Raw genomic sequence first — 24,538 nt, 5'->3', positions numbered from 1 at the left:
CTCCTAGACTGCAAACAGGTAGAAGTATGCAGGAACAAATACCTAGGGACTCCGTGCACACTAGGAGAGGCAATTAGCAACCTGAAAACTTTGCTAGGCTTCGTGGAGGAGTTAGAGTAGCGCTACCTCGTTTCACGCAAAATAGGCACAATGGTTGTCGATTTGCGGAAAATGCCCAGAAGCACTAACTAACTAACTAACTATACTCAAACTTATGACGCAGCGCGCACAAGAAATCTCGAAGCGTCTGGTTGACGTAAGTGGTGACCGAAGAGCTGGCTTCCTTGCACAACATTGCGATACAACGAGGAAATGCCGCCAGCATCCTTGGTACAATGCCTCAAGGTCATATTTTAGATTTAGGCTTGTTATTATACCTCTGTATATATTTATTATGTACTGTATACACTAACTGCACAGTCATCAAACTACGCCTGAAACATGATCACTACGCGTCTTTCGCGATAACTGTGTCTTGCAGTAAATTCGACGAAATTATGTCTCCCGCTATGTGGCCGGCTGGGACGGAGGTTAGCGAGTGGTTTCGAGCCGGCGGCGGGCGCGCCGGGCGCGCTCCCCCCCGCAGCCGCGACCCCCGGTCCCCCGCTCGAGCTGATAACAGGACGTAAACAAACTTTGCGAACAAATAGCAATAATATAGTGCCATTGGTCATTTGTCAACAAAACATTCAATCACTCAACACCAAAACCAGGCAACTTGAAGTATTGTTAGAAAAAGAATTGAAATGCGACATTCTAGCCTTAACTGAGCATTGGCTGACAAGTGATCAATTGGAAAGTATTTATATAAATAACTTTAGACTAGTCTCCAAGTTCTGTCGTAATTCGCGTGAACACGGTGGCGCATGTATTTATGTAAGAAACTCCCTGAGAGTAAAAGAGTTAGACGTATTAACCGCCTTATCGGTTGAAAGATACTGTGAGATTGCTGCCATAGAGATTTTAGATTTTAATTTGATAGTAGTTTGTTTATACCGCACAAATCTAATTAGAGCGTCAGACTTTTTAGATGTACTAGAGCGACTGCTAAGCAAGATCAGTGAATTAAAATATGATTGCGTGATAGTAGGTGATACTAACATAGACTGTTTGAGCCTAACCACGGATCATAAATTGTTGTTGGATATACTGCCCTCATACGACTTTAAAAATATTGTAAACTTTCCAACTCGTGAAACAAGGACAACATCTACCTCCCTTGATCATGTTTATATTAACCTAAGCGACAACACCCTTGTAACCGCATTTCCAATAATAACAAATATCAGCGACCACTACGGTGTCCGCGCCGTGATTGAGCGCAAGCGCATGTCAGTGCCGCCCGCGCCCGCGCTCACCCGCCGCGTCCGCAACTACACAGCCGCTTCCAGACTCGCCTTCGCGCGAGCCGTAGACAGCGTAGATTGGAACGAATTGTACAATAACAAAACCACCGTTGATGATCTCGCCCTTACAATAATCAACGTCATAGTAAACAAAATAGAAATATGCTTCCCATTTAAAATTAAACCAAATGTTTCTAGATGCACCACTTGGATTACAGAAGAAATCTACTACACAAAACGACTGCTGTTTGATCTTGTTCAACTCAAAAACAAATTTCCCGATGAAACGGAGTTGGTGCAAAAAATCGCTGACCTTAATAGTAGGTATGATAGGCTTACGCGCACTACTAAAGCCGAATTCTACGCTACTAAAATCAATAATAGCGATAATAAAATCAAAGCCATGTGGAATATAGTCAACACAGAGACAAATAAAATCAAAACTTCCGCTGTTGACTATACAGATGTCATCAACAAACCAGATGGCTCGCAATACTCGAGCAAATTAAATTTATTAAATGCTATGAACGAGCAATTCGTTTCCGCTGCGACGCGGTGCGGGGCCCCGCCTGCTCAGCCCGCGCGCGCCCTTGCCTCGCTCTCACACGCATGTGCCGCTGCTGATCGCTCACTACGTTTTAAACACTTCTCACCGGCAGAGGTGTATAAAATTATCATTAAGTGTATTGCTAATAAACCCACCCAAGATTTGTACGGCATTTCGGTGGAACTTTTGCGATTTTCGGCCACTTCCCTTATTCAGCCTTTGTCCATACTTTTCAACGAATGCCTGAGAATTGGTAATTATCCGAGATCATTTAAGGAAATAAAGGTCAGCCCACTGTATAAAGGGAAGGGGAAGCAAAATGATCCAAGTTGTTATCGTCCCATATGTATCATACCTGCGGTGGCGAAGGTTTTCGAAAATGGGCTAACTAGCCGTCTATCCCAGTTCCTTCTAAATAACAACTATCTATCGGAACGCCAGTATGCATACAGACCGGGACGATCAACCACAATGATAGCGCGTGAGGTGGTGCGCCGTGTGCTTGAGGCGCGAGAGGGCAAGCTTGAGGTCGCAATTATTTTCTGTGACCTGTCGAAAGCCTTCGACGTGGTCGACCATGGGTTGCTGAGTTCGAAGCTCCATCACTACGGTATTCGAGGACCTGCGCAAGCCCTTATGTCAGATTTCATGCATAAAAGGACGCAGTACGTAACTGGACAAAGAGGCACTTTGAATTCACACGGGCTGTCGGCCACCATCGGCGTCCCCCAGGGATCGTCCCTGTCAAATGTGGTATTCTCCATTCTGCTTAATGACCTACCTATGGCAGTCAGTGGAGGCGAGGTCTACATGTACGCAGACGACGTTGCGGCAATTGTAACCGCCCCAAGCATAGATCAACTAGAATTGAAGCTAAACGTAGTAGCCGGACAACTGTCGAATTGGTTCGAACAAAACGGCCTTATACTAAACCTAACCAAAACACATTTCATCCAGTTTGATTTGTCTGGACGTAAGCGCCGTCCATTGCATGTAGGTCTCGCCGGCGGCACCATAGACCAGGTTAAATGTATCTCCTTTTTGGGCTTCCACATAGACCAAAGCCTAACATGGGAGAGCCATATTGATTCCCTGTGCGGTAAATTGGGAAGGGCCTGTTTCGCCCTTAGCAGGCTGACGACCGCCCTCCCGCTTCAGGCAGTCCGCAGCTGTTACTTCGCCAGCATACAGTCCATCGTTCAATACGGGCTTGAGCTATGGGGCCGTGCAGCCGATTGGCAGCGTGTCTTTCGACTTCAAAAACGAGCTGTAAGGGCTATTGCTCGAGTTCCATGGCACGAGTCTGCAAAGCCACATTTCACTGCCCTGGGGATTATCACGCTGCCGGGCCTCTTGATACTGCAAACAGCCTTATACACGCGAGAGAATTTAGATAAATACCCCAGGCGGGGTGACAAAAGCGACCGTATTACACGATACGGACACAAACTAGCTGCAGTGCCCCGTAGCCTAGCAAAGTCGGCAAAAACTATACATGTCATGGGCCCCTCTGTGTATAATAATCTACCATCAGGAATAACAGACGCACCTAGTTTGTTAATCTTCAAAAATAAACTGAAAACTTGGCTTGTTGAGCGGTCGTTCTATAATATAGAAGAATTTCTGACTGCGAAATGTTGATGAAAATAATAACAATAATACCTACGCAAGTACCTAATGTATTTTAATTAATATGTTGTAATTTCAATTCCTTTTTTTTATGTTATTTGTACTAGTTATGTAAGTTGACATGTAATCACCTATTACCAATAAATAATGAGTATGAGTATGAGTATGAGTATATAAAGATTATATGTAATATGATAAGACTAGAAGCCTTTTAGTTTCAAAAGCATTAGGTATCAGAATAATAACAACAGTTAATGGAGTCGTGGCTTTACCGGCTTTATGAATGCTCGTCAGTTATCAGAATGTAATATTTATTGACAATATTGATTTTGACATCATTTTTTTAAGAATAAGAATATTTTATTTGCTTTAAACATTACCAACATAACATGCATGCATCATTACATAGGTGTTACAAAAGGCGGTAGGTTTCTATGTTTAACCATAGCTGGTATGCAAATATACACAAAAACTTAAAACTATAATAATTAAAAATAAAATATGTCGATTACATTAGTATATTTTAATCTACTTACACCATGTTTTTAGGGATCCGTACCGAAAATGTACAAACCCGGTGCGACTCTGTCCGTTCGTCCTAGGGTTGCCACCTTTTTCTACCGAAAAATAGTATTTTTGACAAAATATTGAAAAATATAATATTTACTGGGGAAATGGAAAAATAATAGAACACCGATTTGAAGCGAGTTGCGGCGTTTAAACATCCAAGTTGCATAGAGTCAGACCAAGTTAAGTTGACAGCGATTTTGTTAGCCCAGCCTGCAAGTGTTAAGTAGACTACTATCAAAAAAGCTGCCAACTTATCTTGGTCTGAATCTAAGATGCGATATCGGTGACATTTGTGTACCCCTTTCTTTTGTTATGAAAATATAGTATTTTTCGTACTACATTGTTTTTGTATAATATATAGTATAATTAACTAAAACATAGTACAATACTATATATTATAGTATAGGTGGCAACCCTAGTCCGTCCATCTGTAACATTTCTAAATATCTCGAGGATAAAATGCGAATTTATAAAAATTTACTATGCCATCTAGTTTCCTTAAATGTACGGTCGAGGAATTGTTTATTTAGCAGTTTACGGTTCAATTTACATTGGACACCTCTTAGCATAAGTATCTACAACCAACCTTACTTGAACCGCATATTGCTAAAGAATCAATGCACTCGACCGTACCTCGTCATACCCAGAAGTTAACGGAAAAGCTGGTCGTGCTTGTTCGTTTTTGACCTATACCTCCAGCAGTTAAGGGGCCCAATGATTACCAGTTCGCCAGAAGATATCGGTCTGTCAGTTAATCGCGATTATCAGTTTTTGCGAATAACTGAAAGGCCGATATCGTCCGGCGAACTGGTAATTAGTGGGCCCCATTATTGTGGGGCAGTGCAGTAATGATGATAGATTAGGTACAAAAGTCACAATTACGCCAATTTGTAGTTATCCGTGGGAAATGCAGTAAATTACGAATTTCCGCTCCACTGTACAGTTGTTATTAATTTGATGAACGCGGTTAATAAGCAACACGCTTGAAAAAGTAACCTGAATAAGGTTTTCTTAGTTAATGCAAACTTTCTCCTCTTTCAAAGTTAAAAGACATTTATTCGTGACGATCACAAAACATGTACGAATATGTACAGACAACAACAACAGAAAAAAAAAAACAGAACATTAAGTGGGCATTGAAGCCAGCGCCTGGACTGCCGTAGCGCCCTTTCTGTGATGCCACGACAGATAACAGATAAAGATACAAATTGTAACATTGTATCTTTATGTGTACAAACAAAAAATAAACGTAAGTTTACGCGATTAAGTCCCGTGTATTCGTTTTAAAATTATGAATGCCATTTAGTTTTCTTAAACATACTTACCCATACCCCGGAGTTAACGGAATTTAATAAAAACACGGTGTATAATATAATATTGAACACTACTTTATTTGTATTAAACCAGAATGACCGTTGAAGCGGAAAGCCGCATTAAAATGTATAGGTAATTTAAATGACTAACTTAAAGGGAAAATGACGGTATCCTTATATTATCTACCAGATCCATATCCGTTTTTTAGGTTTTTTACCTCAAAATAAAAAAAATCGGTCAAGAGCATGGCGGGCTATTTTTGTTTGTTTTTTTTTTGCGCGAGTAATAAAGATAAAGGTAGTTTATTTTCCAAGTAGGCATATTACAATGCGCTTATGAACGTCTAATAAAGCTACGCCGGCTCTAACGCTACACCCCTGACCCGAGAAGATTTAAATCCCTCCTAAATTATAGGAGGGTATCCCAATATGGGACCGGCAAAACACTCGGTAATAATTTACCTATCTAATATGAAGATCAAGCGTTATGATAGAAATTGGCGTTTTGTAAAAAATTGTGTAATTTACAGTCGAGGAAATTGATTCATTAGCAGGTTGTGGTTCACTTTACACTGGAAAGCTCATAGCATAAGTATGTACAACCAAATTTACTTGAACCGCAAATTGCTAAAGAATCAATTTCCTCGACCGTACGAAACCCGTGGGGCGCGAGCATTGTTAGGATCGTATAGATGTGCTATACGCGTGCGCCCGTGAGGGACAGAACATACGCAATGTGACACAATTAAAAACTCGTTTTAACATTCCTGACAACATACCAAAAAACAACCTACGTAATTTGGTCGGGTTATTAGACCCACCATAAAAACAGTGGGCAACAAAAAATGTCTACGTCACTTAGGATTTTATAGAAGTAGGCAGAAAGGAGAATTGAGACTATGACAAGGACAAACAATAGAGTTTTCTCTGCTACTCCTACTGAAAGATACATAAGACTATCCCGTTCTGTCAGTTCCCACCACCATACACGTGCATTTAAAAAGTGAGGAGTTCCCTCAATTCCTCATGGATCCCATCATCAGATCAGAAGTATTAGAACCCAATTAAAATGGGACCAACTTGGAGGTAACTCCTTTCAAACAAAAAAGAATCACTCAAATCGGACCACAGGTGTCGGAGTAATCGGTGTACATAAATAAAAAAATAGCCACAACCGAATACAGAACCTCCTCCTTCTATGAAATTGAAGTCGGTCAAAAAATTAAAATGTTGAATTTCGGCCAAATTCGGCAAAAAAAAATTTTTTTTGTTTTTTTTTTGCGTTTTTTGCACACAAAACGTTTTTACATCTTGGCAAATAACACATTGCAACGATTAAGTAAAGTTTTTATTTTATTTACAGATATAAATTGCGAATTTCCTCCAAAACTTTAATGTCAGTAGGTATGTCTAAACCAAAATCTAAATATACCCTGCTTTTGGTTATTTTTATTGTGTAATTTTTCGTTTTAGGTACCTACGTGGAACAGAAATTTGGTATTCGGCCGAGTAGTAGGCCACATTCGGCCGAATACCGAATATTCGGCAAAGTGGCCGAATACCGAATAGTTGCCAAATATTCGAGGCATCTCTAGCTTGAACACTTTGAACTCATGACCTTCCCCGTTTTTCTCCAAAAAAAGGACGCTTAGCTAGAGGACTTTTGTCGCACCCGCATTATATTGCTGTCCCACTCGCACAGTGTCATTGACCGCCGGTATCATGGGCGGGACGGGGCATCTATACATAATTAAGGATAGGGTCAATGTACGGAATTCCCAACAACTACATATAAACCGAACCTTGGTTACTTTATTTAATTATGTATTTGACATGTATTTCAGTTTACTATCCCTTGTTACAGAACCAAAATGGCGTCGCCTGCCATCTTGTCAACGTGAGCAGCTAGCGCCATCTAGAAATGTACGATGCCGCGGATCAAATATGCGACCATCCTTCGTGTGCTGGTCATCCTGGGGCTGTTCTGTGTGTGGCTACAGATCATGGTATCCAGCGGGCTGGAGAGGGACGGAGGTATGTTGTGTCACTTGTGTCTCACTCACTCCTGTCGACATGAGCTGTTCTAGCGATGTATTTTGCCGCGGATCAAGTACGCGACCTTCCTCAGGGTCGTCGTCATCCTGGGGCTGTTCTGTGTGTGGTTGGGCTGGAGAGGCACGGGGGTATGTTGTGTCACACTCTGTTTACAAGTCCGCCGTTTGTACTCTAACGCGTCTAAAGTACACCGACTAACGGCAATGTGTAACAGTGCAAGTAGCGCAACTATAATCGTCATATATTCATAGAAATTGGTTGTTTAATAAATAAATACATTAAATAATATTATAGGGACATTCTTACAAAAATTGACTAAGTCCCACGGTAAGCCAGAAATGCTTGTGTTGTGGATACTCAACGAATACAAATACTATATACATACTTAAATACATAGAAAACATCCATGACTAAGAAACAAATATCTGTGCTCATTACACAAATAAATGCCCTTACCGGGATTCAAACCCAGGACTATCCGTGTCATAGGCAGGGTGTCACTACCCACTAGGCCAGACCGGTCGTAAAACTCATTAATTTATTTAATTAGTGATTTTAATTTTACAAGCTTTTATTAAGTTTCACGTATCCCGTTGTCTGTAATCAAATCTTGCAATTTAAATTTGACCCAATTCCCGGTTTCCGATTGAGCTGAAAATTTGCATGCATATGTAAGTCGGGTGACAATGCAATATTATGGTACCATCGAGCTGATCTGATGATGGAGACAAGAGGTGGACATAGGAACTCTGTGATAAAACAACGCAACCTAATTGTGTTTTGGGTTTTTAGAATTGGCTCGATGAGTATTAGTTGCCTGTGGAATGATAAGTACAGTCAGCGATAAAAGCTTGTCCCAAAAATGAAATTTTTGCCAAAAACTTATTATAATCAAGGATTAGAATGTTGACGAGTTCGTAAAGTTAAACGATCCTTTAATTTTGTAGTTCCGAGCATAAATTTTACAAATGAGTATAATGACCAATTTTTTTATATTGATTAATTTATATTCATATTATTTTTACCAATAAATAATATTTCAAATTTTATTTTATTTGACGACCGGTTTGGCCTAGTGGGTAGTGACCCTGCCTACGAAGCTGATGGTCCCGGGTTCAAATCCTGGTAAGGGCATCTATTTGTGTGATGAGCATGGATATTTGTTCCTGAGTCTTGGGTGTTTTCTATGTATTTAAGTATTTATAGATATTTATATATTATATATATCGTTGTCTAAGTACCCTCAACACAAGCCTTATTGAGCTTACTGTGGGACTTAGTCAATTTGTGTAATAATGAGGGTACTTAGACAACAATATATATAATATATAAATACTTAAATACATAGAAAACACCCATGACTCAGGAACAAATATCCATACTCATCACACGAATAAACACACATATACACACACACACACACACACACACATATACACATATACATATATAAATATAAATCAAATCGGAACCGGACAGTTGGGTTCCTTTTCTTGTTAATATTAAGAGCCCTTAATCCTTGGAGCGTTCTCCGATTTCACGAAATAACGCTCGATAGATGGCGTTGGCGCTCGGTACGCGAGCGCCGGCAACGCGACGCGCGTTTCAATGCAGACTAGAATAATCTTGATAGTTTTCAATATAATTTCAAGCAACATTAATTTTAGTGTCATATGATATCATATGGGCACTCTTTATTTTATTGTATATGCACAGTAGTTTTTTTTTTATGTACACTACTACTAAGTGTACAGACTACAGAGTGTACTATAACCCTTGCTCTTTATTCTGTCTCTTTCACACCAATGGAAAATGAAGAAGTTACTAAATGACTGCAGGTATAAATAAAGTATATTAGTGCGATAGAGAGACAGATAGTGTTTCGTTGTCGTATCGTAAACGATTGGCATGTTGGCCACACACTTGCTTAGTGCCTAGCCAAAATACCAATCGTTTGCGTATATTAGTGCGATAGAGAGAGAGTAGTGTTTCGTTGTCGTATCGTAAACGATTGGCATGTTGGCTACGCACCCATGATACCTAGACAAGAAGCCAATCGATTGCGCATATTAGTGCGATAGAGAGACAGATAGTGTTTCCTTGTCGTATCGTAAACGTTTGGCATGTTGGCTACGCACCCATGCTGCCCAGCCAAGATGCCAATCGTTTGTGCATATTAGTACGAGAGAGAGACAGATAGTGTTTCGTTGTCGTATCGATTGGCATGGTGGCTACGCACCCATGCTGCGTAGTCAAGATGCCAATCGTTTGCGCACATTAGTGCTATAGAGTTTCAGTGTTATTTGAAATCACGTTAGGGTTTGTATTATTATTTTTGACCCGAATGAAGTCCATCCAGGTTCTTATGATGGAGTCAGGAGTTGGTCACCAGAACTCCTAATCTACTCATTATAATTCCATCGTGCTTGGGCTCAAAAGATTTGCCCTGACGAACACCATCGATCTAGATGAGGTCCAGGGTCTCATGACGGAGTCAGGAGTTGGTCACCAGAACTCCCCAGAACTCCTAATCTACTCATCATAACTCCATCGAGTTTGGGCTCAATAGATTTACCCTGATGAGCACCATAAATCTAGATGAAGTCCAGGGTCTCATGATGGAGTCAGGAGTAGGTCACTAGAACTCCTAATCTACTCATTATAATTCCATCGTATTCGAGCTCAATAGATTTGCCCTGACGAGTACCATCGATCTAAATGAAGTCCAGGGTATCATGATGGAGTCAGGAGTTGGTCACCAGAACTCCTAATCTACTTATTATAATTCCATCGTGTTTGGGCTCAAAAGATTTGCCCTGACGAGTACCATCGATCTAGATGAAGTCCAGGGTCTCATGATGGAGTCAGGAGTTGGTCACCATAATTCCTAATCTACTCATCATAACTCCATCGTGTTTGGGCTCAATAGATTTGCCCTCACGAGCACCATCAATCTAGATGATGTTCAGGGTCTCATGATGGAGTCAGGAGTTGGTCACTAGAACTCCTAATCTACTCATTATAATTCCATCGTGTTTGGGCTCAAAAGATTTGCCCTGACGAGTACCATCGATCTAGATGAAGTCCAGGGTCTCATGATGAAGTCAGGAGTTGGTCACCAGAACTCCTAATCTACTCATTATAATTCCATCGTGTTTGGGCTCAAAAGATTTGCCCTGACGAGTACCATCGATCTAGATGAAGTCCAGGGTCTCATGATGGAGTCAGGAGTTGGTCACCATAATTCCTAATCTACTCATCATAACTCCATCGTATTTGGGCTCAATAGATTTGCCCTCACGAGCACCATCAATCTAGATGATGTTCAGGGTCTCATGATGGAGTCAGGAGTTGGTCACTAGAACTCCTAATCTACTCATTATAATTCCATCGTGTTTGGGCTCAAAAGATTTGCCCTGACGAGTACCATCGATCTAGATGAAGTCCAGGGTCTCATGATGGAGTCAGGAGTTGGTCACCAGAACTCGTAATCTATTTATCATAACTCCATCGTGTTTGGGCTCAATAGATTTACTCCGACAAGCACCATCAAATTACCATTATGATGAATAGATTAGGAGTTCTGGTGACCAATTACTGAGTCCATCATGAGACCCTCGACTTAATCTAGATCGATGGTACTCGTCAGGGCAAATCTTTTGAGCCAAAACACGATGGAGTTATGATGAATAGACTAGGAGTTCTGGTGATCAACTCCTGAGTCCATCATGAGACCCTGGACCTGATCTAGATTGATGGTGCTCGTCAGGGCAACTCTATTGAGCCCATACACGATGGAGTTATGATGAGTAGATTAGGAGTTCTGGTGACCAACTCCTGATTCCATCATGAGACCCTGGACCTCATCTAGATCGATGGTGCTCGTCAGGGCAAATCTTTTGAGCCCAAACACGTTGGAATTATAATGAGTAGATTAGGAGTTCTAGTGACCAACTCCTGACTCCATCATGAGACCCTGAACATCATCTAGATTGATGGTGCTCGTGAGGGCAAATCTATTGAGCCCAAATACGATGGAGTTATGATGAGTAGATTAGGAATTATGGTGACCAACTCCTGACTCCATCATGAGACCCTGGACTTCATCTAGATCGATGGTACTCGTCAGGGCAAATCTTTTGAGCCCAAACACGATGGAGTTATGATGAGTAGATTAGGAGTTCTGGTGACCAACTCCTGACTCCATCATGAGACCCTGGACCTCATCTAGATCGATGGTGCTCATCAGGGCAAATCTTTTGAGCCCAGACACGTTGGAATTATAATGAGTAGATTAGGAGTTCTAGTGACCAACTCCTGACTCCATCATGAGACCCTGGACTTTATCTAGATTGATGATGCTCGTCAGGGCAAATCTATTGAGCCCGAACACGACGAGGTTATGATGAGTAGATTAGGAGTTCTGGTGACCAACTCCTGACTCCATCATGAGACCCTGGGCCTCATCTAGATCAATGGTGTTCATCAGGGCAAATCTATTGAGCCCAAACACGATGGAGTTATGATGAGTAGATTAGGAGTTCTGGTAACCAGCTCCTGACTCCATCATGAGACCCTGGACCTCATCTAGATTGATGGTGCTCGTCAGGGCAACTCTATTGAACCCAAACACGATGGAGTTATGATGAGTAGATTAGGAGTTCTGGTGACCAGCTCCTGACTCCATCATGAGACCCTGGACCTCATCTAGATTGAAGATGCTCGTCCGGGCAACTCTATTGAGCCCAAACACGATGGAGTTATGATGAGTAGAGTAGGAGTTCTGGTGACCAACTCCTGACTCCATCATGAGACCCTGGACCTCATCTAGATCGATGGTGCTCATCAGGGCAAATCTTTTGAGCCCAAACACGTTGGAATTATAACGAGTAGATTAGGAGTTCTAGTGACCAACTCCTGACTCCATCATGAGACCCTGGACTTTATCTAAATTGATGATGCTCGTCAGGGCAAATCTATTGAGCCCGAACACGATGAGGTTATGATGAGTAGTTTAGGAGTTCTGGTGACCAACTCCTGACTCCATCATGAGACCCTGGGCCTCATCTAGATCGATGGTGTTCATCAGGGCAAATCTATTGAGCCCAAACACGATGGAGTTATGATGAGTAGATTAGGAGATCTGGTGACCAGCTCCTGACTCCATCATGAGACCCTGGACCTCATCTAGATTGATGGTGCTCGTCAGGGCAACTCTATTGAACCCAAACACGATGGAGTTATGATGAGTAGATTAGGAGTTCTGGTGACCAGCTCCTGACTCCATCATGAGACCCTGGACCTCATCTAGATTGAAGGTGCTCATCAGGGCAACTCTGTTGAGCCCAAACACGATGGAATTATAATGAGTAGATTAGGAGTTCTAGTGACCAACTCCTGACTCCATCATGAGACCCTGGACCTCATCTAGATCGATGGTGTTCGTCAGGGCAAATCTTTTGAGCCCAAACACGATGGGATTATAATTAGTAGATTAGGATTTCTAGTGACCAACTCCTGACTCCATCATGAGAACTTGCAGGACTTCATCCGGGTCAAAAATGATAATGCAAACCCTAACGTAATTTCAAGTGAAAATGCGTTTTTCAGAAAATCGCAGCCAAATAACACTAGACCTTACTCATAGTGTTGTGTTCCTGCCGGTGAGTAAGGTTGCCAGAGCTCAACGAGGGGTGGGAGGGGGTTCGGGTCGGCAACGCGCATGTAACTTCTCTGGAGTTGCAGGCGTACATATGCGGGCCGTATGCTTGTTTGCCACCGACTTAGTATTAAAAAAAAAGTAACACTGAAAATCCATCAATAAGCGAGTCTGTTAGGCATACTGTAAAAAATGAACTTTTATTAAGATTTTCTAATCGCAGTATATAGCACTTCTCGGAACTCCGTAGCTGATTACGATCGCAACGAATGCCTGACAATCGAGCACAGGTCCGTCCTCTAAGCGCGCTCCGCGCGGACTGAGAGCGGGGCGTCGCGCGTCGCTGCTGCGTGATTTATACGTGTTTTAAAAAAATATAAATTTACGGCAATGTAGGTCCCATAGTTACGATTTTTTTTTTATAGGTTAACATAAAGTTACAGTTTGCTATAATATTATTTTTAAAGCAAAATATGCGTACAATTTGCGGAAATAAAATATAATAAAACCCTGTTTTCGCCAAAAAAATGAAGAAAACTCGGAAGGTATTTTATCAGTTTTTTCAAATGAATCTTCGATTGTTAATCATTCCAGCCCCTCGTACGAGATATGTTGAATCAAATTGTAGTCATTCATGTACCAAATGATTCTTGTTTATAGCAAAATTGAGAACCGAAACGCCACATCTCACTGCAAAATTTGGAAAAGACTCCCAAAAAACCTCATTAAAAAAGAGGTTTAAAAGAGAAAATGAAAATTTGAACTGTTGGAGCCCCTAGTTTAGGAAACGATTATTTAAGTACGTTATCAGTTTTTGAATAAATACTAATAGTTACGTCGTAATCTTGAATGAAAAAGGAAGCATTTTACAAAATACGCTCGTCTGTAGGAATAAGGACTCTTAAGTGAGATTTGAGCGCGGAGCGCCAACAAACTGGTTACTCCAGTTTGGCGTATTATTGTAATGTGTAATTGTTTTACATGAATAAATGAATTAATAATAATAATATTGCTAATGTCGACTCCATGGCTTGCTGTTAGTCTTATCGTGCGATAAAAACTCCGATGCCTACTTATTACAGAACTACTAGTGTGTGATAAAATGTATAAACGACAGTTACTCAATGCTGGAGCATTGGACGACATTAATGCAAACGGTGAACGCTTATAAATATTAATAAGACTCTGTTTGTAAGGTTAACTGTTAACATGGTTGTCACGTTGTACGTGAATATCAATAGTGGCCCGATTCGACTTGTTTTGTTGGGAGGTAATGACTTTGACATGATTACTTAATAAGTTTTTGGCAAAATTTTCATTGTTGGTACAAGCTTTTATCGCTGACTGTACCTTCGTTCCACAGGCAACTTAGGTTGCGTTGTTTCATCACAGAGTTTCTATGGCCATCTCCTTTCTCCACCATCAGATCAGCTCCATGGTACCATAATATTGCGTTTTACCCGACTTACATATGTATGCAAATTTTCAGCTTCATCGGAAACCGGGAAGTGGGTCAAATTTGTCTTGCAAGATTTGACCCGTACAAACATACATTGTTGTGGGCAAAAAAATGTTAACTATATTAAGTTTAAAGATTATTAAGTATTGTTTTAAAAATATATTATTTAGGGTTGGCAAATACATGCGGAACATAATGTCTTACATACTTAAGTCTACCACTAACAGCAAGCAAATGTAAGCCCTTTTCATCGCAATTTTGAGCAGATCTTCGTACATTTTCGACTGTTGACATTTCATCAGCTTGTTAGCATAGACACGTAATTTTAGATAGCCTTACAGAAATAACTCAGGTGCTGCAATATTTGGGGAATTTGGATGCCAATCACTGGCACTGTTTCTCGAAATTAATCGAGCAAACCACTTGTTTTAAACTGCATAAACATTTGAGAAAAAAATGCTAGCTGCTAGAGGTAGACGTTTGGCAGAAATTATCTTCTGTATACAATTGCCAACCCTGAATAATATATTTATGAAAAAATATTCAATAAATTATGCACTTAATATAATTAAAATTTAAAAACAAAGTGTATCACTCTTATTTGCCCACCCCCTGTAGTTACATTCCAACCGTGTTTTTTTATTATCCGTTAATTTCAAGGGTGCATCCCTGAGCTAAAATTAAGTAACTTTCTGAAAAGACACCGGTGTTCTCACTATATTTAATTTTTATTTTATAGGGCCCTTACGGGCGTGTACACTTGCCTAAGGGCCTATTTACATATTGATTAGTGTTTAGTATGAGATAATACATTTGCTACTAAACGTAAATACTATCTCGGACGATTGATCTTCGAAATTACATTGATTTTTCACAGTTTTTAATTGTTTGGTTGAGTTAAATGTAATGCCGGTGTTACAACAACGCTATATACAACATTTAATTACTTTTTATATAAATATAAATAATTAAAAAATTAAGTCGTTTTTTTTTAATTAACTATGCCATTTAGTTTCCCTCAACGTTCTTACCGATACCCCGAACTTAACGGAATTCAATAAAAACACAGTATCGGTATACACGTATGAGGGTAAAGCGTAACTCACACACACGGTGTATAGTATCGGTATACACGTTCGAGGGTAAAGTGTAACTCACACTACAGAGCTAACTCTGCGTGGCATTCGCAAAGACAAAGTGTGGCAATGTCATAGTATCAAATTTCCATAAAAATATGACGTTCTTTTCAAATACGAAACTACCGCCGTCCCCTGCGACATTTTCCAATTAACCTGAAAGCATTGAACGCCGCAATGAGAAAATGAGTCACCATAATTACTGTTTCACAGTAACCTTGACGAGAATGTTCGTAACAATAGACAGAGATGGTGACACAGACACAACACAACACAGTTCGTAACCAGGGCTGCCAGTACATAAATCTTGATTACACAGTCCCGCAGTCCAACGTCAAAAATTATACGAAATTCGATTGCATTATACGAAAACGATTATATCCGACTTTTAAAATACTTACTTCAAAAACAGACTTGTATTTAGTAAGTAGTAAATCTCTGAATAATCAGCGCCGAAACACAGCACAAATAAGAAAAAAACTTTTTAACAAAAAATATAACCCGACTTCAGAAATTACCAAAAGCGCCATACATGTACCTATAACATTTGAAGAGTTCCCTCGATTTCTCCAAGATCCCATCATCAGACCCCGACTTGGTGCCAACGGGACCATCTCGGGGTTATACCCCGATTTTAAAAAACAAAAACATGTTTTTTTATGAAACGTCTTAACTATGGTATCTGAAGCTACATAAACTAATAACATGCATAGATATACCTTATCCTATTGTAAGTGCAAAGTTTCAGAGTAATTCAGTTAGTCGTTTTAAAATGAGAGCTTACGTTTGCATGGAGAACCGAGCTTGCTGGGAAGCCTTAGTACTAAATTCATTTATTTTGAACTTTTCATTGTGTGATCCGCCCTTTCGCCGCTGCAAAGCCGCGTTCAGTTTTATGTTTATGCCGTGTCGTACAGCTGCGTTCGTGACCCACAAATGGTCTCGCCGGAAGATCAGCGCTGACTTTTGGGTTAGCATTAATGCTGAGGCGGGACCATTTCGTGGTAAACTATTTATTTATTCTATGTTTCTTTCTTTTGTTATGTTGTTATACTTTTGTATGTCATAGTTTATCACGAATAAATGCTATGATTTCTGATTTATGATTTCTGATCGACTGATCGTATAAGTGCACGATTCAAGCACCTTTTCTTTTTAGTGAAAACTATTAATTTTTGCACGTGTAACATTACTTTATAAGGGGATTGTCAGATTTTTTTTTGGAAAACCTAACAGCTTTTGGGTTAATTCGACTCAGAATCACGGGGACTATTGATTGAAATAAAAAAAAATGTTCCCAATTTTTGATACAAATTCTGGGTGTCAGTTTTGTGACGGTACATACAAAATGTATGGAAAAATGCGTCACAAAACTGCATTTTTTTTCTTATCACATTTTTAAATCAAATTTATGGAAAAATGCGTCACAAAACTGCAATTTTTTTCTGGACACATTTATTCTCGTTTTTAAATCAAATGTATGGAAAAAGCGTTAAAACTGTATTTTTTCTGGACACATTTTTTCTCATTTTTAAATCAAATGTATGGAAAAATGCGTCACAAAACTGATTTTTTTCTGGACACATTTATTATCATTATAAAATCAAATGTATGGAAAAATGCGTCACAATACTGATTTTTTTCTGGACACATTTATTCTCATTTTAAAATCAAATGTATGGAAAAATGCGTCACAATACTGATTTTTTTCTGGACACATTTATTCTCATTTTAAAATCAAATGTATGGAAAAATGCGTCACAAAACTGCAATATCTTGTACTTTTTTTTTCAATTTTTAAATCTGACCGTCCTTACGAAATCTGCGTCACAAAACTGATTTTTTTTTCGGGCACTTTGGTATCGTTTTTAATCTATAGTCTTCGTAATTTTGAGTAGGATTAACCCAAATGCTGATGGTTTTTCGAAAAAAAAGTAAATGGTACACTTTTAACTGTAAAGGTGCGACCAGACCGCAGCTTAAAAAACGGTCACGATACGGAATCGCAGTGACGCGTCGTATGCGTACGGTTTTTGACGCATGCTCCCCACACCGCTGCTTAAAAAACGGTAACGGTACAGAATCGCAGTGACGTGTGCTTCACGCGAATCTTTTTTGTTCGCAAATCTTTGCGTCTTTTACGTCACCGGTGTGGCCATAAGATCTCCGTGTAATATTTTTTTGCCATTTTTACGCAGATCAATTTACGGTGCGTCAGCGTATTTAAAGCAGCGGTGTGGGGAGCATGCGTCAAAAACGGTACGCATACGACGCGTCACTGCGATTCCGTATCGTGAACGTTTTTTACAGTACTAATGGTGCTACTTTACCGCACTAGTGCGAAAATTAGCATATTACGTTACTGTGTCGAACATTTAAAGGGCCATATGTACTGTAAAACATTGTACGATACATGTGCGAATAGATAATTCGCAACTCGTGTCGATTTCAAACACTCCCTTCGGTCGTGTTTTAATTTATCGCCACTCGTTTCGAATTTCCTATTTTTCGCACTAGTATCGTAATGTACTATTAAGCTGCGGTCTGGTCGCACCTTAAATGCTCATAATGCAACTTTTTACTAATTTTAACAATAATCTACTAATTTTTCAGGATCCACTTTGGGAGTAGACGTAGATAGTGAAACGCTAGTAACACCTGCAAGAGGTTTTTTAATTTATTTATTTTCGTGTTTTTCTGTTTCATAATAGCATGGTGATGGCACATTTACATACAAAGAGAAAACTGGATTTTTATATTGAATATTTTATAAAAATGTATATATTATAACTATTTTTAATGCCAGTGAAGGACGTTATTGAATATTTACATTTTAATGTTTATGTTTTTATTGTAAAATGTTTCATTTATTTGAATTATTATTTGTCCGAGAAGAAATTCTAAGATGTATGTGAAGTCCCTAATTTCTTTATACATAATATGACCTGATAACAGAAAATCACGATTATTTTGCATGTCTGCAGTACCAGCCAATAATAACGCCTTTTTGATAGCGGTGATGCCATTATACATACCTACGTAAATAAATTTTTGTGTGGAGGATATTTTGAAATGCGAATTTTAGTGTTAATATATAACATATACAGAGTAATTCATGAGACGTGAGCAGGAGTACAGCGAACACAATCAGTAAATGTTAATGAATCGTTCACCATCATATTAAGAAAAAGAAAGGAAAAATTTGAGTATCTACAATCATGGACACCCAATAACACAAAGATGCAATACAACACAATTAAGAGGCTGTCAACACCCAATGTCCTTGAAATTGATGTTACTTAAACAGTTTTTTAAGAAAGACTATTTGTTTTAGTCAAGTAAGAAAAATATATGTTCATATTAATTATATTTCAAAGACCGTGGTTGTACTCGATACATGATTTGAACGAAATCGGCTCGATAGAAAATAATTGCAAAGATTGGTCTTAAAATCACAATTAAACGGTTCTATGTCATTATTGTTTTGACTTATGGGTCTGCAATTAAAATCACAATTTCAAAACATTTATATCTAAACCGCTGTTGAGTAAAATATTACACTAATAATCCACTTTTTTTTATTTAAATATTTTTCTTATTATTCTCTTGCCCAGGCCCAGTAACATGCGACAGTGCTATCTCATTTACTCAGATACAAATGCGCTTTAGGTATTGACAGCCTCTTAACAAAGATTAAACCACTTTGACCGTTATGACAGCACTTTGATTATGCTGGAAAATAAAATGTCACACTTGAATGAGATACGATTTTTCAAAAGTAACCAGCTTCGATGACATTCAATTTGCACGTGATATAATACCTTATACCTGCCTTTCCTTCTTTTGGTCTCAGAAGTGCGTGGTTAAAATCTTTCGGGTTCCTCATGTTACACCGTGTATTTATATATAATAACTAGTAAAATATGCAATCTACAAACTAACTTATATTATTTACTCTATACATACAAAAAAACACAAAGGTGATATATTATTGGCCGTTACTGTATATGATCTGAAATGTGGTGGAGTTTAAACGCATGTACGATAACATTCATAACCATATTTGTGCAATTTTGATGCTAAAATAATGTGCTTGTATTCATACATTTCCTACTAACTACCACGAACTTTCATCATTGGCCTGTGAAGTCGGACCAAGCTAACCCTGCACTGGATTGTCTAACTATGAAAATGTATCGCGTATAATGACACACTCTCACTTTGTTCTTTTGGAGTCGATAGAATGTTAGCTTAAACGGACTTCACAATGAATTTTCATCATTCGCCTGTAACGTCTATGGCAGGCGATTCGTTGCAATGTGCGTGTGGATAAACTAAAAGACCCTGAACTATTATTATGAAATTAACTATTATATTAACCCGCTTACAAATATTTGCGTTGTTACGTGCACAGGGACCCGTCGTCCCCTTCGCAGAAAAAAGCCTTTAATTGGCTTAGTCGTTTATCGAATAGCCCTAACGATTGGCTTTCCCTTTAAATTGCTTACCCGTTCATTTGACTTAATTCTAGGAAGGGATTTCCCTTTCAGAGATACCGCTAAAATGAAATCCCCTTCCTAATTCAAAAAAATATGACACCTGTGCTGTCAACGCGCTTAACACCCACACTTTAGACATAAATAAGCAGTGTTTGATTATATTTTTACGAAGAGAAAGTTTGCAAATGGCATAAGCGTTATAATGTATAATCGATACCCCTTCAAGAGGTTAGCGCTTTAGGAACGGGTATCAGCTTACCCGTATCATGAAGCGCTCAAAGAGCGGTTTTAGTTAGCAATGGATTTGGCAAGCAAAGCCTTACGAAATACCCCTTCCGAAACCCTCGAATGGGATACCGGACCGGGCCCTGCGCACGCTTGCATACTTGGAATCGTGCTTGACTTGTAAGCGTCTTTCATTAATGCTGTCTAACGCAGCTAAGTCAATTTTGACTATGAATTGACCCTTATATATATGACACTAAGGCGTCTTAGTTTCGTAAATATAAGCGTCAAGTGATAACTGTCAAAATTGACTTCTTAACTTATAGCGACTATAGCTTCAGTAAAGGGGCCAACTGATTACCAGTTCGCCGGACGATATCGGCCTGTCAGTTATTCGCAATCGTCAGCTTTTGCGAATAACTGATAGGCCGATATCGTCCGGCGAACTGGTAATCAGTGGGCCCCTTGGCACTTATACGTACAAAGTGGCCAAAAAATATGTTGCCAGGGAGTTTTTGGACTTATACTGAGCAACTTTTACTATGGGACCAACCCCAAAATCGCGAAAAAAATTTCTGTCTGTTTCATACATTTTAGCTGGTCCATTTTCTATGGGAAGGTAAAAAATTTTTTTCGCGTTTTCGGGGTTGGTCCCATACTAAAAAGTTGCTCAGTAACATCCCAAAACCTCCCTGGCAACGGGAGTGTACATATTTTTTGGCCACCTTGTATAGACTTGGCTACTGCACAGGTTGAAATGGTCTATCGTCGTTGTCAATAACGCGACGCAATAATTAATTGTGCACCGTTAATTTTTCCTCAACGTTTTTAACATTTGTTTAGCTCTGCCGTCTTCCTCACTGTTATATTTACAGCCAAAATTGAGCCTTACTGTAAAGATATAAGATCCATCAATGGTCATAATGGCTGCGTTCCCATCAGAAATATGCGTAAATATGCGAAGATGTGTTTGTTAAGAACCAATAGAAAATCGCCGTCTATAGCTGCGCTGAGCGAGGATAGGTAAATTAAGTGATCCTATTGGTTCATAAAAAACACCCCTCGCTACGCTTCCTCGCACATGTCTGGTGGAAACGCAGCCTAAAGAAAAAAGAGGTAACCTCTAATTCTGTGCGTGATACATCTATTTCTCTCTCATCTCATGCTGTCCATTTCTGTTTCCAGAAGAGCTGATGAACGGGAACGACACGTCGGAGCAGGTTCTGGCGCTAGTGCCCCAAGAGCTTCATAAATATCTGACCGTCCATCCTAGGAACAATACTGGTAAGTATGAACTTTAGAATAAATATCTGGGAGACCGAGCTTTACTCGGAAAACTAAAAAACGCGCGTTTTCCCCGAGATAAGCTACATTGATCGATTTTTCGCCTCCGAAAAGCCCCATATACCCAATTTCCTCGTTAGAGCCTTTTCCGAGATCCCCGAAATAAAGAAATATACAAGAATGCTTATTTAAAGGTTTAAGATAAAGGTGTAAAGTATTGAGGGTCGCGAAGTTGAAATCTGTACCCCTAGTGTAAATATTTTCGACAGCGAAACGTGACGTACGCGTTTGCGTTAAGTGTCATTTTGTATGAGATTTTTGCCTTTCCAAAACGTCCCGCTTGGCGCGCTGTTCAAAAACCCATACAAAATGAGACTTAACGCAAACGCGTACGTCACGTTTCGCTATCGACTAAATTTACACTAGGGGTACTGGACACAATGCGAATTTTAATTCTTATGTGGTAAGCGTTCCGACTGAACGTCTAGCGACATTCACCAAGGAGGAGTTTTGGCCGAAGGGTGTCAGGTTCCCTCCTCAGGATCTCCTCCCTAGCTCAGGACCGCTTCGTATACGTCACCTTCTTATCTTGTCATTCTTGTCCACTGTTCTGATTCGTCTCCATTGGTATCGTCACTTTCCTATCTTGTTCCCATTCCTATACACCGTGGGCCAATTAAACCCGACAGATTTTAACCACGCATTCCTGAGGTCATAAGGAGCAAAAAATGTTATATGAGTTTTGGCCAAATTTGCCAAAAAAAATTTTTTTTTGCCGAAAAAAAATCCTTTGCGTTTTCTGTACACGACACGTTATTTTTTTTTACACCTCGGTGAAAAAAAATCATTACAACGAATAAGTAAATTTTTTTTTTATTTACAGACGAAAATTGCGAGTTTACTTTAAAACTTTAATATCTGTCAGTAGGTATGTCTAAACCAAGTCACATAGTGGCAGCGTCACAGCTAAAAAGGCGTTTTTGACTAAGTTATAAAAGAAACAAATTTTCACAGAAATTGTCATTATCTCTAAAACAAGACCGATTTCAGAAAACATTGTATGACATTTTAGTCTCTAAATGCGGTCAAGAATACACCTTTGAAATCTGTCGGATTTAATTGGCCCACGGTGTATAGTCCACAGTGCTGGCATTAGTGGAAGTCAAAATAGCAGGACAACAAAACTTTTCAGTTGGAAAAAAGTAATGCAAAAGTAAGTGCCGATGTTGTCTTATTTACAGGAGACAGAAGACAGTCAGGATAATCAAGAGAATTTGGAATAGAGGTGGATTCTCAAAGAAAACTTTGTAGCCACAGTAAATTTACTGCCATCTTTAGACATATGATTAAAACTTTTAGAATAAAGATTTTCATTTCATTACCAACAGCATTCTGGAGGTAATTGCAGAGAGGGTTGAGAATCCTATACTGGCGCATTGGATTTGCCAAGTTATAGGATTTTTGAAATTTAGAAAATAGGTTAGGTATTTTAGTTGTAATATTATATTAAGTACAAAATTAACATTAGTTCCTAAGTGGATGGTTGTAAAATCTGAAATAAATATTTTCAATTCAATTCAAAAATTTCAATAATGTTTATTGAATGTATGACATGGTTGTTACACTGATGCTTACGCACGCTGCTCCGGTGTGTGAGCTAAACAACGCTACGTACTTATATAGTGATGTCCCGTTCACACACCGGAGCGACATGTACATAATGAGAAAAAAATACATATGTATTTTTTCTTTCCAGCAAACTCCACAGACCTACCCAAGAACATAACAGAGATCCGTCGTGCCATCAAACGATACAACGACGCACAAACCATCTACAATGAGGACATCTACGGCCCCGTGCTCAACGATACCGTCATTATAGCCATACAGGTCAGTGATCACAACTATAGATCGAGCATGTACAGCTGCAGGAATAGTTGACCCCCCTGCAAACAAATTTCTATGCAGGGATCAGTTATCTCTGCAGCTGACTTGAATTTAATTTGAAAGTAGATTAACTGGCGGTGGTTCATAGACGTGTTTATAAAAATAAATTCATCCATTTCATTACGTTGGTTTTTTTTTTTTAAATTTTAAAGTTATGTGTTTAATTATTATCTTATTCAAGAAAGAGGGAAATACTTATCTTACCAAAGACAATTTGAAATAGAGGTGGATTATCAAAGTAAACTTTGTAGCCACAGTAAATTTACGGCCGTCTTTCGACACACGATTAAAACTTTAAGAACGCCATTTGACTTTGATCCGAAGGCATGGCGGCATCTTTTCGAGCGATGGCGCCATACCTTTGGCCTATGCTCTAGTAAATGGCACCACTTTATGATATTTAACAAATTTAACTCATATCAGTGAAATAATAAGGATCAAAGTCAAATGGCATTCTAAAAGTTTTAATCATGTGTCTAAAGATGGCAGTAAATTTACTGTGGCTACAAAATTTACTTTGACAATCCACCTCTATTTTAACTTCTCTTTTATTATGGACGGTAGAGAAGGGGCGACAATCTCTTATGGCAGAACTGTTGACAGAATGACCAGCTTTTAGCTTTAAAAAAAAATTCCTAATCTTTCCGGTGGCGCTAGGTAGGCTCATGGATTACATGAACCATAGAGGTATAATAATATAGAACTGAAATGGGAGAGGGGCAACAAATAACCCGACCAAATTACGTAGGTTGTTTTTGGTATGTTGTCAGGAATGTTAAAACGTGTTTTTAATTTTGTCACTGCCCCTCACGGGCGCACGCGTATAGCACATCTATATATAAATACTAGGTCTATGACATTTAATTTCG

The 24,538-nt window shown here is 39.2% G+C and overlaps 1 protein-coding gene across 4 annotated transcripts in view; it reads left to right on the top strand.

Annotated features, from left to right (window-relative positions):
* The window catches only part of LOC133532743 (alpha-1,6-mannosyl-glycoprotein 2-beta-N-acetylglucosaminyltransferase-like), a 63,882-nt gene that overhangs the window by 11,702 nt on the left and 27,642 nt on the right, over positions 1-24,538 (top strand). For 2 of the 4 annotated variants that reach the window (XM_061871531.1, XM_061871529.1), the window contains exons 2-5: positions 7,270-7,439; positions 18,328-18,381; positions 21,624-21,722; positions 23,479-23,612. In XM_061871531.1, coding sequence (XP_061727515.1) covers positions 7,334-7,439; positions 18,328-18,381; positions 21,624-21,722; positions 23,479-23,612 — 393 coding nt within the window. In that variant the 5' untranslated portion in view covers positions 7,270-7,333. The remainder of the gene's footprint in view (positions 1-7,269; positions 7,440-18,327; positions 18,382-21,623; positions 21,723-23,478; positions 23,613-24,538) is intronic. The other 2 variants (XM_061871532.1, XM_061871530.1) reach the window with 1 other exon arrangement.

Source organism: Cydia pomonella, chromosome 27, assembly GCF_033807575.1.
Source record: "Cydia pomonella isolate Wapato2018A chromosome 27, ilCydPomo1, whole genome shotgun sequence".
Taxonomy (NCBI): Eukaryota; Metazoa; Arthropoda; class Insecta; order Lepidoptera; family Tortricidae; genus Cydia; species Cydia pomonella.
Note: the sequence above shows the minus strand (reverse complement) of the source record. Positions and strands in the feature narration are given on the sequence as shown.